We start from the raw sequence: 16,589 nt of genomic DNA, 5'->3' as shown, positions 1-16,589 counted from the left end.
TGTATGAAGTACAGTTACCACGCAGAACAAGGCTAATTCCATGCTATGGATAATAAGGAAAGGGATTGAAAATAAAGCTGCCACTATAGCAATGCCCTCATACAAATCATACACTAGAGTGTAATGTTGGGAGAGTGGGATCAAAAAATTGGAAACTGGCTTTTAATAGAGGGATATACTGCACCACTGTGTTCCATAATGATTTCATACAATGGTGACCATGGCTTACAAGTTGCATTACAGCCACCTTTAGACTTGATGAACTTAATGTGGAAAAGATAATTTGGAATATAAAAATAATACTGGACCTCTGAAGAATAATTTCATAAATCAACAATAAAGTGTTCACAATAAAGATGTGCACGGAACCGGCTGGCCCAGTTTGGTTTGAGGCCGGACTGGCCTCGAGCCCAAACGGGCCAGTTCAGTCCGGCACCCCCTCAAACAACCCCCAGTTTGTTTCAGGGGATCTTTAAATGCTTAAAAAAAAATTTCTTGGAGGTGGCGGGGAGCGTCTGCGGAGGTTCCTCCTCCTCCCACCAGCCTTCTAAATCACCCCCTTGCCCAGTTTGGACGCTCTTCTGCCAGTTTTTGGCTTTCACCCGGTGGCCATGTTGGGGGCTGGGCACCTGCAGTGCAGTGCAGAGAGTGACCTTGCTTATGGCTCTTCACACATGCAGTTTAACCCAGGCTGGGCTGCACTAGCCAGGGTTTGGCTGCACATGTGAAAAACCTTACAATCTGTTATTCTTATTCATCAGGTCTTTTGCCAAAACAGAGGGCTCTGCAAACACATTTGAGTAGAACACAGTAACATTTCAGACCAGTGCAAATGCAGCTGCAGCGTCATTCTGGTCTTAATGTACATAAATTTGCTTTAATGGCTTTAAAATAGTCTCTTCCTAATAGGCTTGGGTGCCAAAAAGCAACTTTACCACTCAGTGTAAATAATGAGCAGCATAGCCCTGCTAACTTGGCAAAGAGGCACCTTTTAACATGGTGATTCTCTTTATTTAGCAGGGAGAGAGAGTAACTGGCCCTATCCACTCCCAGCACAGTACCTCCAGTGACTGTTGCTGGTGTCTATCTTAAGTTTCTTTTTAGACTGTGAGCCCTTTGAGGACAGGGATCCATATTTCTCTGTGTAAACTGCCCTGAGTCATTTTTGGAAGGGCAGTATAGAAATAAATAAATAAATAAATACTTGGTGTTTCCAACAACACCTCCCATTTGTAAACACCTGAAGAGTAGCATGTTTTGGCTTCTTTCTTACTTTATAAAGCAGATCTGGATAATCCATCAAATGAAAAATCAACATGTTAAACAATGTGAGGTCATTGGTTCCATTAACTGTTGACCATTCAAAGTCATAAATTAAAAAATAATAAATAAATGACCATATATAAATAACGTCATAAATAAATAAATAAAGTCATAAATAAATAAATAAATAAATAAGAACTGCAAAGGAATTCAGCAAGCACAGATCAAAATGTACTGAAAGTCAGCTGAAAGGGCAAAATTACATGGAATGCGAAGAAGAGTGCTGATAAGCATAGAATTAGTGTTTTATCACAAAGTTTGACAATAATACCAATATGCCCTTCATGCTGCCCTACTATTGCCATCAGACAAGTCACTATTGCCAACAGAGCAACAAAAAAATGAGTAGAACCCTTAACATCTGCTGAATCACAAGCTTCCATATTTCTGTTGATTGAACTAGGTATTTCTTTGGAGGTTTTCTACTGTTACCAGTCCTATAAGAAAGAAAGAAAACATAACAAAGCAGTGCTTTAGTGATAGTCCTTAAGTCATGGAACAATGCCCCTCTCCAAAAAACTGAACTAAAGAGTTCAGGGAAATCTTCCAATCACACAAATCAATACAAGCAGAATGGTTGGATTGTACTTTCTTTGATGGTCACTGTTCTCTTTCACAGCAACAGTACAAAATTCTTCTACAATTACACTTTCTTACTGTCAATGCAGAAGGATAATCAGCATATTCCTTTCTAAAACTACCATAATAATTCTACAAAATTGGGTTGTCTAATGTCTAAATGACATTAAAATGCCACACTGGCTCTGCCCCACTAGTACTCAACATCTGATAGGGTGGATTGCATACAATTCTCAGATGTACCCCCTGGTAAGGTAAATCAGCTAGAACACTCTCAACAGCAGAAACAATCACCGTGGCTGATTCCGAGTTTGATTAAAAGTGCAAGGCCATTTCTTCCTAAACCAGATCAGCCTGACATAGGTGGTGTCTTATTCATGACAGCAAGAGAATTCAAAAGTTTTAAGTAACTTCAGAATATATACTATATAAGAAGCAGTACGAGATATTAACCTAGAACACTCAGGATTTTTCAAGAATATAATTTAAGATGTGTTGCTTGGCCTTGGCTATGGTGTTATTTGATGTAAAGCAGGAACCTCTAGCTGCACTGTTAAGCAGCTATCATTCCATCAGCAGGTGCAAAATAGACTATGTATGTATGTATGTATGTATGTATGTATAGCACACATTAATAAGGAATGGAAGATTTATTTATTTATTTATTTATTTATTTTATTGTTCAATTTATATACAGCTTCTCATTAAAATAATCTCAAAGCAGTTTACAATATAAGTAAAACAATGCATAATTAAAATATAAAGGTACAGATGATCTCAAAAAATTAAAACATAATTATTGTTTTAATTATGTTAATGTTTTATATTGTGAACCACCCAGGGACTTTTTTTTAAAAAAGGGGCGGTATATAATACATAATTAAAATATAAAAGTACAGAAAATATAAATATAAAAATAATCTCTATTTAAAATGTTAATGACCCATTAAAAATACATAAAACAGAAATCAGAAGCAGTAAAAACAATATTTTCATTAAAAAGCCTGGGTGAAGAGCCACGTCTTTACCTTTTCCCTAAAAACGGTCAAGGAGACGGAGGAGCAGATGCCAGCCGGGAGAGCATTACAAAGCCTGGGGGGCAATGACTGAGAAGGCCCTCTCCTGTGTGTTTGACAACCAAGCCTCTCCCACTATCAGCATGCGGGGCAGAGTGCCCTTTTGGATCAAGCAGTAGGACACCTGAGTAAAATAAAACCAATACTCTGTTGCCAAATTGTAGTAAAATACTTGACATCCAATGAGTTAATAGAATAAGGCTTACTAGCACACACTGCTAACAGCAAGGGCCCCACTAAAGCAATAAGTGTCTGAGTACTGAAACAATCAGATGGGCCCTGTGGCAACAACCTATGCAGCTGGACTTGGCCATACAGTTGCAGCATTCAAATCCATACCACAGCACTGTGGTACCTCAACATGGTGAAACAGCTTCGTAGTTACTAATGGCATGCATGAATGGGAAGTAATTCTTTTCCCATTTGGTGAGGACACAGGTCTTATTCAGATATCATGTTGTATGAATGTACATTAGTAATGTGCACAAGACAGATTTCACATTTTGTTTCACGCTTGAAATAAAATGCAGATAGCTGAAATGTTTCAAGTTTGTACCATCAAAATACATACAGAGAGAGCTGCCACTGTCCATTTTTCACCACGACACTATCTCACAAACAAAACAAACCACAACTCAAGGAAGGAAGGCACCCGAACTTCTGCAAGGGATCGCAAGCCAATCAGAAGCCACTGCCAGAAAACCAATCAGCAAGGTGAAAACAGCCCTCCAGAACGTTGTTCCTATCAAAACAGGGTTGTTCTTATCCAAGCTTGAAACAGGCCCTTTATTTGAAAGGTGTTTTGTTTCAAGTTTGAAACACCTGAAATGGCCTGTTTCAAGTCGGAATGTTCTAACTGTGAAATGTTCTACACATCCCTAGTGTACAGATGTCTGCACGCTCATACATGCTTTTGTGTGTATGATTGTACCTGTGTTTTAAAAGTGAACCTGGGTACAGGCCCCTCAAATGCATGGTCCAGATAGGAAGTGTACTGCTGAACTTGTTTTCAATAACATGTGAATAACTGTATCTGTGCACAGATCTGTACCTGTGTACCTTGTATACTTGTAAGAGTGTTCATCATAATGTCTGTATAGTAATTAAATAGTAAAAATAGTAAAAAAAATTCTATTGATGGCAGATAATGTTCTCAACATCATTTCTTTTTAGGTATTCAAACAAGTTCTAGTAAGAACTAATTAGCCTACTTTCCTTTCCCTGTCTCGACAACTGGACTAAATTTGGTTCAAATCAAGGTCAACAAGTTAGATCTCTTACACCTAAAATATTCATGCATCCGTCATCTTGGATTGGGGTGGATGACATAATCACAAACTATGCCATTGAGGTGTCCCTATGTTTCCCTACAACTGTACCCAATTTGGTTCATATTGGTCCAGGCATTGTGAAATTGATGGGTGGGGGACACACAGGGACACACACAGAAAGCCGGGTGATCTCATAAGCCTACTGGAAAGTAGGCTAAAAAGGGAATGGGTTTTGACTCAGAGCATGTTATTAACAATACACTTGAGTGCAGTTTCAGTGCTTTGCTTGACAGACCATATGGTGAGCAAATGAGGATGGATATTAGTGACTTGCAATAAATAGTTGTGATTTGCATGTGCAATACAGAAATATGTTGGACAATTTAAGTTAAATAACTTTTGCTTCAAGCATCCTTCTAAAATATTACATGTTGTCAAAATATTGATTGATAATAGCTGAAGTCAAGGCTTCAGAAATTACTTCCTATAATCAGCATAAAGTGTTGGGAAAGCATTGCAGAGGAAAGAAAATTGACAATTTAGAATGCAGTTTTGCCTGTTTAACCACAACCACTACAGAACTAATTGTCAAGAATGCAGAAGGCCTATGACTCACACCAGTCATTTGGGAAGTTTTTCTGTGAAAGGTTCAATTATCTGTTAAGGAGACAGACATCAAATCAAGTCAAGTTTTATTGTATGGCCAGATCTGTCACAATATCATACATTAAGACAAATGAAAGCAAACATAATCAAAGATACATATCAGAAAAATACTAATACAAATAGTGTGACCCATACCACCCATATTATTTAATCACTCTTGCAATTCAGCAAAATATTTATTTATTTTAAAATTTTCTATCCCACTTTTCATGCAAGTCTCAAAGCAGTTTACAAAAAAATAGAAATAAAATAAAATCACAAAATTCAAACCACATTTAAAAATTCTATAATTGCCAGATACAAGAGAGCAGTTTTAAAATGCTTTTTTCAAGCCATTGGCAGAAAAAGCATATCAAAGGCCAAGATATTTGCAATATCCTGATTAATCTTGGCATTTTCACAGGGAACTGAAACTTCAAGAATAACCTATCACCATTCAATTTTAAAAATCAGTCTTAAAAATCAGGCTTTGATGACATAACCAATCCAACATCTTATCACAGGGGCCTAAAAGCTCCTTTCTAGAGTTTTATCTGAAGAGAAAGGTTCTTCACAAGGCAGTTGCTGTGGTGGTCCAAGAAGAGCCGAGGGGAGTGGGTGGAGCTAGCTATATGCTATCGTGTCAGAGCAGGGTTCCCACCAAAACTGAGCGGAGGCAAAAGTAAGTTCAAAATGTGAAACACAGGTCAGTACATATCTTAGTATGTAGGTGTGACTGGACAGTCAGAGACCAAGAAGAAGAATGCAGAACATTATTAAAGTGTTCCTAGTTCACCACAGACTCCATCAACTAGAAGTAGAATTAAATGCTTGGTCTAAGATAAGGGAATTAATTTCCAACAGATAATTTACTTGCTTCAGGGCCTGCCTCAAAGGGGAAAACACACACACACAAAAATACCCACTAAAGGAAAGCCCTAGCAGCCTGACCTGATGCTAGATCCCCTTGAAGCACATATACATCTAGTTAGGGGGCTTTTGCCCCAAATGGTCTTGTTTCAAGAACTGAATCTCTTCAATAGTCTGTGAATCTAAGCCAACCAAGAATTATTATAAAGAGGTCACGAGAAGCAAATTCCTTTAAATGTAATTTGGGGAGTTCAGAATTGTCCATAAATCACAATTTCAGTCAATAATTTAACATAACAAACCTTATTCTACTTGACAGAACACATATCAGTTTCCAATAACACTAGAACTGCAGGACTGACAGTTGGAAAAAAGTGATCTAAGGAATATGTTTTGAACTGTTTCAGTTCCCAGTGAATAATTATAACTGCCCCAAACCTGAGCACCATATGACAGTTGCGTAGATACATATGTTTCAAAACTTCTTGGAGCAGCATAGTTCAAATTTCCTCCTTTATTTCTGAAAAAGCAAATGATTGCCCTAAAGCTGGTGACACTCTCAACTGACAGAAAAATGCAAAGATATTTGAATGAGTCAGTTCGCTCAACAGACCGACCATTTAGCATCCAGTTATGGGGAGGCTTATGTCCAAAATCCATAATCTTCACTTTGACATAATTACTGAGCAGTAAGGACTTTTTGTTGGTGTGTGTGTGTGTGTTGGGGGTGGGGGGATTTCATAATCCTAGAAACAGATCAGAATATACAATCTCCATAGTAGAATTTTCTCATTGTGCTAATGCTTGAACAGTGACTGACGTCTTGACTAAAGAAGTGGACACGCTTCCGGGACTGCAGTGACACGCTGGGAGCCCTCACACAACTCCCCCAATCCTCCTGCATGTGCACTGTTGCACCAGAGCCCGTAGAGCTCACATGCTCCCTGTGCTCCGGAAGGACTCTGCAAGATCAAAAACACATCACTGACTGTCAGCAATATGTTTTCCATCTTGCGGGGTTTCCAGAGTGCAGGGAGCACTCCAAACTCTAAGGGCGCTGGCACAACAGTGCACATGCCGTAGGACGGGGGAAACTGTGTGAGAGCTCCTGGCATGTCCCCATAGTCCCTTGAAGCACCCCCACTTCATTAATCAGGATGTCTGCTAGAACCTAAAATCATCTATAGACTGTAGTGTGTCTGGACTTGTCAACTGTCAACTTTTACTAAGAGTAAAGAATGTCACATTGAATTTGTATAACTATTGGCTGACACCCAAATATAATGCTGCACCAGTGCAGCAGTGTTTTCTTTCAGTGAGGATGTGTGTGCAGGTTTTGGTAATCCCCCTTTCCCCTGCAGCCAGAAGTGCCTCCAGAAAATATGTCCCTGGGGATTTCCCAACCCTCGGGGAAATATTTTAAGGAGGCATAGAACACAGAAGGAAGGGAGGATTGCTGAAAATGGTGTGAAATTTTATGAATACTGTAATAGCCCAATTCACAAAATCTCTAAGTCTTTTCTAAATTACACAATAGGCAGCACTTTAGGAGCATACATGCTAAATAGCACAAATGGGTGACAAATATGAATGAGTTCATTTCTTGCAAGCTACTTTCCCCAAGTTAAATGGCAAGGACATTCAGATGACCCTACAGTTGCACCAGTCTTGAGATGCCAGAGAGAACTATTGCCTGACATATCTCATAACCTCTTTGTTTTTTATTGTGCATCTTGCCAACATCTCATGTCCTCCCAAGTCTGAATAAAATTGTTTGTTGCCATTCTTCTCTGTCAGGCCTATGCCATCTTTACTGGTGTCTTTATTATATCTGTGCCCGATTTTAACCTCTTTCCATATCATGCCCTTAGTAGCTAGTGATGGCTAGAGTTGCTTTGGTGTGGTGTCTAAATTGCTCTCTAAACCAATCTCTCATGTGCCACCATACACATATTATGAGCATGTATGCCTGTCCTTTGCTCCCGGTTCAGTGCAACAAGATCTTAGCAGCTCTTATGAAGCTAGAAGGGCAAGATCCTAGCCCCACTTAGTCTTCAGGTGAAGGTCTCATGCTTACTGACACCTACTGCTAGAAGCCTACCCCAGCATCACCTCAGCTATACCCAGAATTACCCATCTGGACTTTGTATTGCTATATATTTTGCAGTCATGTTTGCACCCTGCCGGTGCCCCTTAATAATTGTTACAGAATTCCAAGCATCCAGATGTATACTTAACTCCTTCTCTACATGTAAATATATGTGCACAGCTTCGAGGACTGCACCTGCAAAAAACTTTGGATAGGAAAGAGAGAAGGACTGCAGTGTTGAAAGAGCAAGTCTTTGCTGGCTAGCAATATTCTATTCTATTGCACTGTATGTTGTGTTGTGTTGTGCTATACTATATATTAGAGGCTTAGGATACACTGTGAAACTCTGGTTTTGACTGAAATCCCAACATTGTAGACAGGGAGATAACAGAGAAGGCACATGAAAATCTTCATTAAAAGGGCTGGTAGAGATAATACGTGTAAAGTGTTTTTAAAAAAGTGTAAAGTGATGCACATTGGGATGAAAAACTGCAATTTCAAGTATATGTTGATGGGATATGAGCCGTCGGTGACTGACCAGGAGAGGAATCTTGGGGTCGTGGTGGACAGCTTGTTGAAAGTGTTGACTCAATGTGCGGCAGCTGTGAAAAAGGCCAATTCCATGCTAGGGATCATTAGGAAGGGGGTTGAAAATAAAACTCCAGACAGTCTTGGAGGAAACTGATTATCTAGACCCATTTCAAACTGGCTTCTGGGCTGGCTATGGGGTAGAGACTACCTTGGTGGGCCTGATGGATGATTTCCAACTGGGAATTGACAGAGGAAGTGTGACTCTGTTAGTCCTTTTGGCGGCTTTCAATACTATCAACCATAGTATCCTTCTGGAGCATCTGAGGGGGTTGGGTGTGGGAGGCACTGCTCTGCGTTCGTTCTGCTCCTACCTCTCGGGCAGGTTCCAGATGGTTTCCATTGGAGACTGTTGTTCTTCCAAATATGAACTTTCCTATGGTGTCCCTCAGGGGTCTGTATTGTCTCCGATATTGTTTAACATCTACATGAAACCGCTGGGAGAGATCATCAGGAGATTTGGTACAGGGTGTTACCAGTATGCTGATGACACCCAAATCTATTTCTCCATGTCAGCATCATCAGGAGAGGGCATAACCTCCCTAAATGCCTGCCTAGAGTCGGTAATGGGCTGGATGAAGGATAGCAAACTGAGACTGAATCCAGATAAGATGGAGGTACTCATTGTGTGGGGTCGAAACTTGGGAGATGATTTTGATCTGCCTGTTCTGGATGGGGTCACACTTCCTCAGAAGGAACAGGTGCACAGTCTGGAGGTACTTCTGGATCCATGTTTCTCCCTGGTGTCTCAAGTTGAGGCAATCAACAGAGATGCCTTCTATCAGCTTCGGTTCATACGCCAGCTGTGTCCGTTTCTTGAGAGAGATGACCTCAAAACAGTGGTACATCTGCTGGTAACCTCCAGACTGGATTACTGTAATGCACTCTATGTGGGGCTGCCCTTGTATGTAGTCCAGAAACTACAGTTGGTTCAGAATGCGGCAGCCAGGCTGGTCTCTGGGTCATCTAGGAGAGACCATATTACTCCTGTATTGAAGGAGTTACACTGGCTGCCGATATGTTTCCAGGCAAAATACAGGGTGTTAGTTATAACCTATAAAGCCCTAAACAGCTTGGGCCCATGGTTTTTAAGAGAACGTCTTCTTCTATATGAACCCCACCGCCCATTGAGATCACCAGGAGAGGTCTGTCTGCATTTTCCACGGGCTGGTCTAGTGGCTACTCGGGGACAGGCCTTCTCCGTTGCTGCCCCGAGGCTTTGGAATGCGCTCCCTAGTGAAATAAGAGCCTCCCCATCTCTGACAATTTTTAAAAAGTCTTTAAAGACACACCTGTTCACCCAGGCTTTTAACTGATACTGTTTTGATTGTTTTTAATGTTGTTTTAGAATATTGTTTTTAAAAAATTTAAATTGTCATATTTTAAATTTCTCGTTTTTAACTAATGTTTTAATGTTGTTGTTTTTTGTTGTAAAGAGCCCAGAGATGTAAGTTTGGGGCGGTATAAAAATATGTTAAACAAACAAACAAACTCCTAATATTATAATGCCCTTATACAAAACAATGGTGCGGCCACACCTGGACTACTGCGTACAATTCTGGTCACCACATCTAAAAAAAGACATTGTAGAACAGGAAAAGGTGCAGAAGAGGACCACCAAGATGATCAGGGGCCTAGAGCACCTTTCTTATGAGGCAAGGCTACAACACCTGGGGCTTTTTAGTTTAGAAAAAAGACGACCGTGGGGAGACATGATAGAGGTCCATACAATTCTTCTCACACATAATACTAGAACCAGGGGTCATCCCATGAAACTGATTGCCGGGAAATTTAGGACCAGCAAACGGAGGTACTTTTTCACACAACACATAACTTGTGGAACTCTCTGCCACAAGATGTGGTGACAGTCAACAACCTAGCTGACTTTAAGAGGGGTTCAGATAACTTCATGGAGGAGAGGTCTATTAATGGCTACTAGCTGGAGGGCTATAGACCACCTCCAGCCTCAAAGGCAGGATGCCTCTGAGTACCAGTTGCAGGGGAGTAACAGCAGGAGAGAGAGAGCATGCCCTCAACTCCTGCCTGTAGGCTTCCAGCGGCATATAGTGGGCAACTGTGTGAAAAAGGATGCTGGACTAGATGGGCCTTGGGCCTGATCCAGCAGGGCTGTTCTTATGTCCTTAATATATCCCCTGCCCTTGCCACACTTGAGTAAACAAATATTTGGGTTGCATGTACCATTTGGATAAACTGCACCCCGCCCACGCTGTGTGATAAAGGGATCTGCCAGGAGAGCATTAGGACAACTACGCAAGAGAGAATGATGGGCATGCTTTCAGTGTGTCCCCTTTCTAATCATGTGGGCAGAGTATGTATGCCTGTACTGGCCCAATATGACTTAAGCATGTGCTGTAATATTAAAGTCAAATTGGATAATTCATTATTAGTCTAAGTCAGACAACTAATAAGGCTATTCACAGAAGCAGCATAACCCAGGCTGGGGAAGGCTGCTCGTGAGCAGGACCAGGATCGGGGCCCATCCCAGCACTATCTGCCCACCTAACCCTACGTTAACCCTGGCTTTTAGCCAGGGTTAAGGGCGAAAGCGTGCCCTTGATCCCAGTGCCAGGATCGCATGGGTCCTTGGGCTACATGTAGCCCGAGCACACACAGAGTCGGGAGCCTAGAATGTCCGACTCCTGGGGGGTTCCCCCAATGAACCACACACATCACACATGCACTGAGGGATATTCAGAGGCCACGATGTATCAGCCTGGCCTCTGGAGGTCTGCACTGCTTGGAGAAGCGCAGATCATCTGGGAGCATAAGCCACGCTCCCAGTAGGATTCTGTTGATTGTCTGGGGTGCGGGGGAAGGTAAGTTGGCAAAGCCTCCCCCGCTGCCTGCCCAGTAGTGTGAATAGCCTTACTCTGTATTATCTTGTTACTAAACAAAACAGAACTATCTGCAAAGAAATTGTGAGGCTAGACAATATTTGCTTCTTCTCTCCACTATATAGCAAGAACTCCCCAAAAGGCCTAGTAATTTAGAATATAGACTTTACAGATTTATGGTGCTCTGTGGTAAAAACCTGTTTGGCCAGTGATTTACCGACTTTGTCGCGTAGTTAGCTGTCAATATAACTAATTACAGTTGACTCCTGATTACTGTATTGCAAGATCTCATCTTTGTGAAATACAGTGCTTTGTAGAGGAGGAGGAGGAGGAGGAGGAGCAGGATTAGGAGGAGAAGGAGAAGAAATCATCCTCAGGGCTACCAAACAAGAATGAACGATTCCATGTTAGGCTGGAAAACATAGGACTTGTCATAACCTTGAAATTACTATGCCTTGGCACAATACTTTAGCTCTAAGTACTCAAATACAGTAAATCACCATTACGCTAGTATAAATCCTTGTGCATGAAGTATTTCATCTTGCTTAATAAGAGAAATTTACCAGTTTAACTAATACACACTGGTGACAGACATTTGCAGGAGCTTCAGGAGAAAACTTGTTGCTAATTTACTTGCTATATTTTTGTTTTTGAGGAAATATTACCTTTACCTGTTCTTATTATTTAAAGACACAGGTAAACGTTTGCTTTAAATAAAGATTGCTTCTGCAGCTAATAAATAATTGAACACATTTGCACAAAGTTATTTTTCAAAATTATATTTTCAATAGTTCCACAACAAACAAGAGCCATTCAATTTAGGATGGGTGAAAGGGAATCAACTGGAAATATTTCCAGGGCTAAGGATAGAATTATTTTGAGATATGCCAGATATATGGAATTGAAACCTAAATTACCCTACAGCGATTCCTCCAGCTGCAAAAATAATGCAAACCAAAAACAATGAAAATATAATTTATGTATCCACAATATTAACAACTCTTTCCCTAAGTTTTACAATGCCTTTTTGTCTTCCAGAGCCAATTAACTACATGTATCCCATGTTGCTTTTTGTTTCCCATCTTTTCTTGGCTTCAAATCTGAAAAGAAATATAAACATATGTCAGTGTCTACCGAAGTAGACTTTGGGGAGTTTTCAATCAAATTTCATTTAGCAGCAATAGCTAAATTGGAACTAGGTTTTTAATACTCTAGCAATCACAAAAGGGAAAATATAAACATTTGAATAATGTATCAGTTCTAGTAAAGAGTCTACATTAAACAGATGCACTACTCAAGGAAAAAGCCAAGGTCAAATTAAACAAACAAGGATTAGTACAAGCCAATTTGAAGGAGAAAAATATTTAACTCAGAATCTCTATTAGTCTTAAATAAAGAAGGCCAATGACTCACCCCCATGCAAGCTTCTTTTTCTTTTGGGCCTCTTGAGAAGCTTCTGCATCTTGTTTTGCTTTCACAAAATTTCGACAAGCAACAGCTTTGGCAACTTTCACACCAAGCTAAAGGGAAAAGAGAAAGACATAACATAATCAGTAGGATAAAAATAATTGCACTTGTATGGGGGGTGTTTTATTGTTTTCTTCAACATTCAGATATTCATTTAGTCAGTCATTCATTCAAAATATTTAGACTCTGCCACCATTACTGGACTCAAGATAGTTTACAACCCAATTGTGTTTTTAATCAGTCACAATAAAAAACAAAACAAAAAGCAAAAGCAAATAAAAAAGCAAACAGAAACGGAGAACAAACTTTTTAAATTATCTGCACAAATAAAAGTTACAGTTAAAACTTAAAGTAGGGGCTCATGTATATTAAAGTAGAGGAAACTTTGGAAGTAAGTGACTATATAATGCAGAAATTCTTTATCTTATGGAAAGCTAAAGGCAAGCGTAGTCAAAGATGTACCTTGGATTTCAGGAAACCTGATTTTAACAAGCTCTGAGAAGTGCTAGATAAATTTCATGACAAGATAAACTAACAGGGAAAGGAGCCCTAGAGGGGTGGACATCCTGAAGAAGCAATTATTACTGTTTTAAAAACCACTCACGAGGGGTGTGAGAATCAATTCAGGAACAAAGATATTAGTACCTGAATCTAGCTGATTTGGGTGATTTGGAGACAGCACAAATCGCCCCTGTGGTCCATTGGCTAGATTCAGGTCCAAATCATATCACGCCTGATTCTATCTGAATTGATTTAAGATTTGGAGTCCTCCAATCAATTTCCCCAAATCCCCAGCTTTCATTTTTTTAAAAAAAGCTAAGCTCTAGCCCTTGCAGAAGTGGACTTATGGAACAAAATGTGTGGTCATTATTGTTCAAGTGTTTGGATTCTTTGGTGTATAATAACTTTTACTCAATGAATCCCTATGAGGATTCATTACACACCTTCATTTCTTCTATTCTTTTTTACTGTCTTTGGACAGTGTCAATTGTCAACTGCCATGTGCCAATTACACCTCCCCTCCCACCCACAAGGCAGTGGGGTACTAAATTTATATTCTAGGTATTTTTTCCAAGTGTTTAGACTCTTAGGTGTCTAACAACATTTCCTCATATTGAATCCCTATGAGGATTCATTACATACCAAAGAGTCTAAATACCCTAAAAATTCCTAAAATATAAAATACATACTCAGTGGCTTGCGGGTTGGGGGATAGTTGGCTCATGGGATGCCACTAATTTTCCACCCCCACCTGCAAAGCAGTGGGGTCAAAATGAACAGAATAAATGGAGGTGTGTAATGAGGACACCAAAGAATCTAAACACTTCAAAAAATCCTAAAAAATAAACTGGGTACCCCAGTGTGTGTGTGTGTGTGTGTGTGTAGTTGACACAGTACAGGCACCTGTCTTGTGCTAAGCAGTGCTGCAGAAATGCCCCCATGCCATTTTAGGTCATTGAGTAACTTCCTACCTCCTATCTATAAAAATGGGAAGCCCTTGAAATTGTACAGAAAATATTGCATGCTTTCAGGGTGTCCTCATAGGCAAGCTGAGAGTCTACCAAGAGGAGAGAGTCACAAGAACTACCAAAAACTAGTTGAGGTCAACATCCCTGAAGACATGAGCTGATATCCCGACTAATGAGGTGCACATCTAAGGAGGCTCTGTGGGGATATGCCGGTGCCCTTGCAAAACTCCCCCAGTCCCCCCTTATGGGGCATAGAAAAGAAACCTGCCAAAGGAATAAACTATATTTTAACTATGAACCAAGTAATTAACTGCAATATATTTGTATTAATACAACGAACTAAGTATTCAAGAAAATGTGTGTAGATCACTTTAAAGCATGATAAGTGGTGGTTTTCACTTTAGGAACAGGAATACCTATTCAGATACCACCTGTCATATTGAAGTGTCAATTCCTCTGTTTTTTTAAAATTTTAAACCATTATGCAACTCATACGAGTATGTATAGTACTCCACAGGCCTCTAGTCCTGATCTGAGCACTGCAAGTTAAAGGTGTGGCTATGAAGTGACTTGTACTTGCTTTCCTTTCATAGTCAACAATGAGGCCTGGCTAAGTAAATAGTTCTCAAGATGGCTAGGTTCCTATATGGACTCTTCCTGTCTTTGTAAAATATGGGTCCACGATGAGTTAAACCGGTCCATAATATTGTAGGAGGGAAGAAAGATAAACATCTTGCAGTATTAACATGAGGACTGCATAGAATGGAAGCATACAACTTATAAGAAACAAATGTGTTCTCTGAATCATGCCTGATTCAGCGGAAGCATTTTGCCTTTCCACCAGTACCCCAAAATGCAGCCTCATTTCCTTTTCTAATAGAAGTCCCAGAAATCTTGGTCAATTGGTTTTACTTTTTTATTTTTTTATTTTAATGTTTCAGGTCATCAGATAATGCAGAAAAATACAATGTTGTAAGAAGCAATAAAACATGAATAAAAATACATACAACAATTCCTTGTGTAGTCAAAGTATCAGCATTTTCCATATAGAACATCCAATATTTTGCTGCATTTTAATTAAGGTGTCTAAACATTATCACAAAGAACTGCAAATTGGTCAGAGCACGCAGTAAGGAAAATTAAGCTCTAAAGGCTTTTTATCACCACATTTCAGGAACCAAGGGTGTAAAATGTTCTAATTTGGGATATATTAAAAGCCATAAAAGGTCTTTCAAAAAGATTAATGGTACTTTGCTTGGATTTAAGATAAGGGCTTTAGCTGGTTGGAAAAGCAGGGCCCTGGCTAGACCCTTGAGGCATTCATCTTTACAGCCACTTGGAAGATTTGTAAAAGCGTCTGCATAACCTCAAGCAAACGCACTGCGACATTTTTTTTTAATTCCTTTCAATTTTATAGGTTTAAAGTGTGTAAATCATATTGGGAAGTAACATAGATATAATGGTTCATCCTTGTAACAAAGTATAGCTTTAAAAACTTTTCTAATCAAGTTAGTTTTCTAGGAGGCAAAAATCATTCTTATTGAAGTTCACAGATAATCATTTCAAATATCTTGTTCGTCCAGCTTAATACAGCATAACGGCAAACTTGTTATCCATTATATTTTTCACACACACACACACACACACACACACACACACACACACACACACACAGTATAATCATCAAGAATACCTGGAAACAAATTTATGAATCTTCATCTCTTTCTAAATAGTATAAAGGCACTTATTTTAAAAATACCAATTATCCTATTTTGGAATAACAGGTTTCTATGAAAAATATTTATGCTATTCACTTTTGTTCTTTAATTAAATGAAAACAGATGTTTTCTGAAGTAAAGCGGAACCATTACTGAAGTACTTAAAGTGCTAAGGTCTTTAATTTTTATATCAGTTTGGTCTACAATTCCTGATTGTCTTTACTCAAGCTCAACATTAATGTCAAGCAAGTTACCTAGGAGACGAAAGAGATCAAAGAGACAAAACCCCCTCAAATGTCTGATTAATCAAGCCTGCAAACAGCTTATTTCTTTTAGCCTGCATGCAAGTATGAAAATGAGATTCAGGGAGCCGTACATTGTGCAGATTTGTTCATTCTTATCAGAACAAAGCCAGCGGCAGCTTATTTCATGGATCATTGGCACTGTCATCAGTGCTACACAGAACGGGTGACAGCTCCTCATTTTGAGGCTTGAACAAAATTAGCAAAAAGTCGGCACAAATTAGCCTCTCATCTTTTTAGTAATATGACATTATTCATTTACTTTTTATCCAATTTTTAATTTTTTCCTTGTCAGCTATCCCTTTCTAGTGTTTCTTGCACAGCATCATAAAACCTT

General features: G+C 39.5%; 1 protein-coding gene across 5 annotated transcripts in view; it reads right to left on the bottom strand.

Moving 5' to 3' along the window:
- Window positions 1-4,924: 4,924 nt before the first annotated feature.
- Window positions 4,925-16,589, bottom strand: part of FAM204A (family with sequence similarity 204 member A) — a 38,018-nt gene continuing 26,353 nt past the window's right edge. For all 5 annotated transcript variants that reach the window (XM_053310767.1, XM_053310771.1, XM_053310768.1 and 2 more), the window contains exons 7-8: window positions 12,710-12,816; window positions 4,925-12,396 (exon numbers count right to left, since the gene is read on the bottom strand). In XM_053310767.1, the coding sequence (XP_053166742.1) occupies window positions 12,345-12,396; window positions 12,710-12,816 (159 nt within the window). In that variant the 3' untranslated portion in view covers window positions 4,925-12,344. The remainder of the gene's footprint in view (window positions 12,397-12,709; window positions 12,817-16,589) is intronic.

The sequence above is a fragment of the Hemicordylus capensis genome, chromosome 3, assembly GCF_027244095.1.
Source record: "Hemicordylus capensis ecotype Gifberg chromosome 3, rHemCap1.1.pri, whole genome shotgun sequence".
NCBI lineage: Eukaryota > Metazoa > Chordata > Lepidosauria > Squamata > Cordylidae > Hemicordylus > Hemicordylus capensis.
Note: the sequence above shows the minus strand (reverse complement) of the source record. Positions and strands in the feature narration are given on the sequence as shown.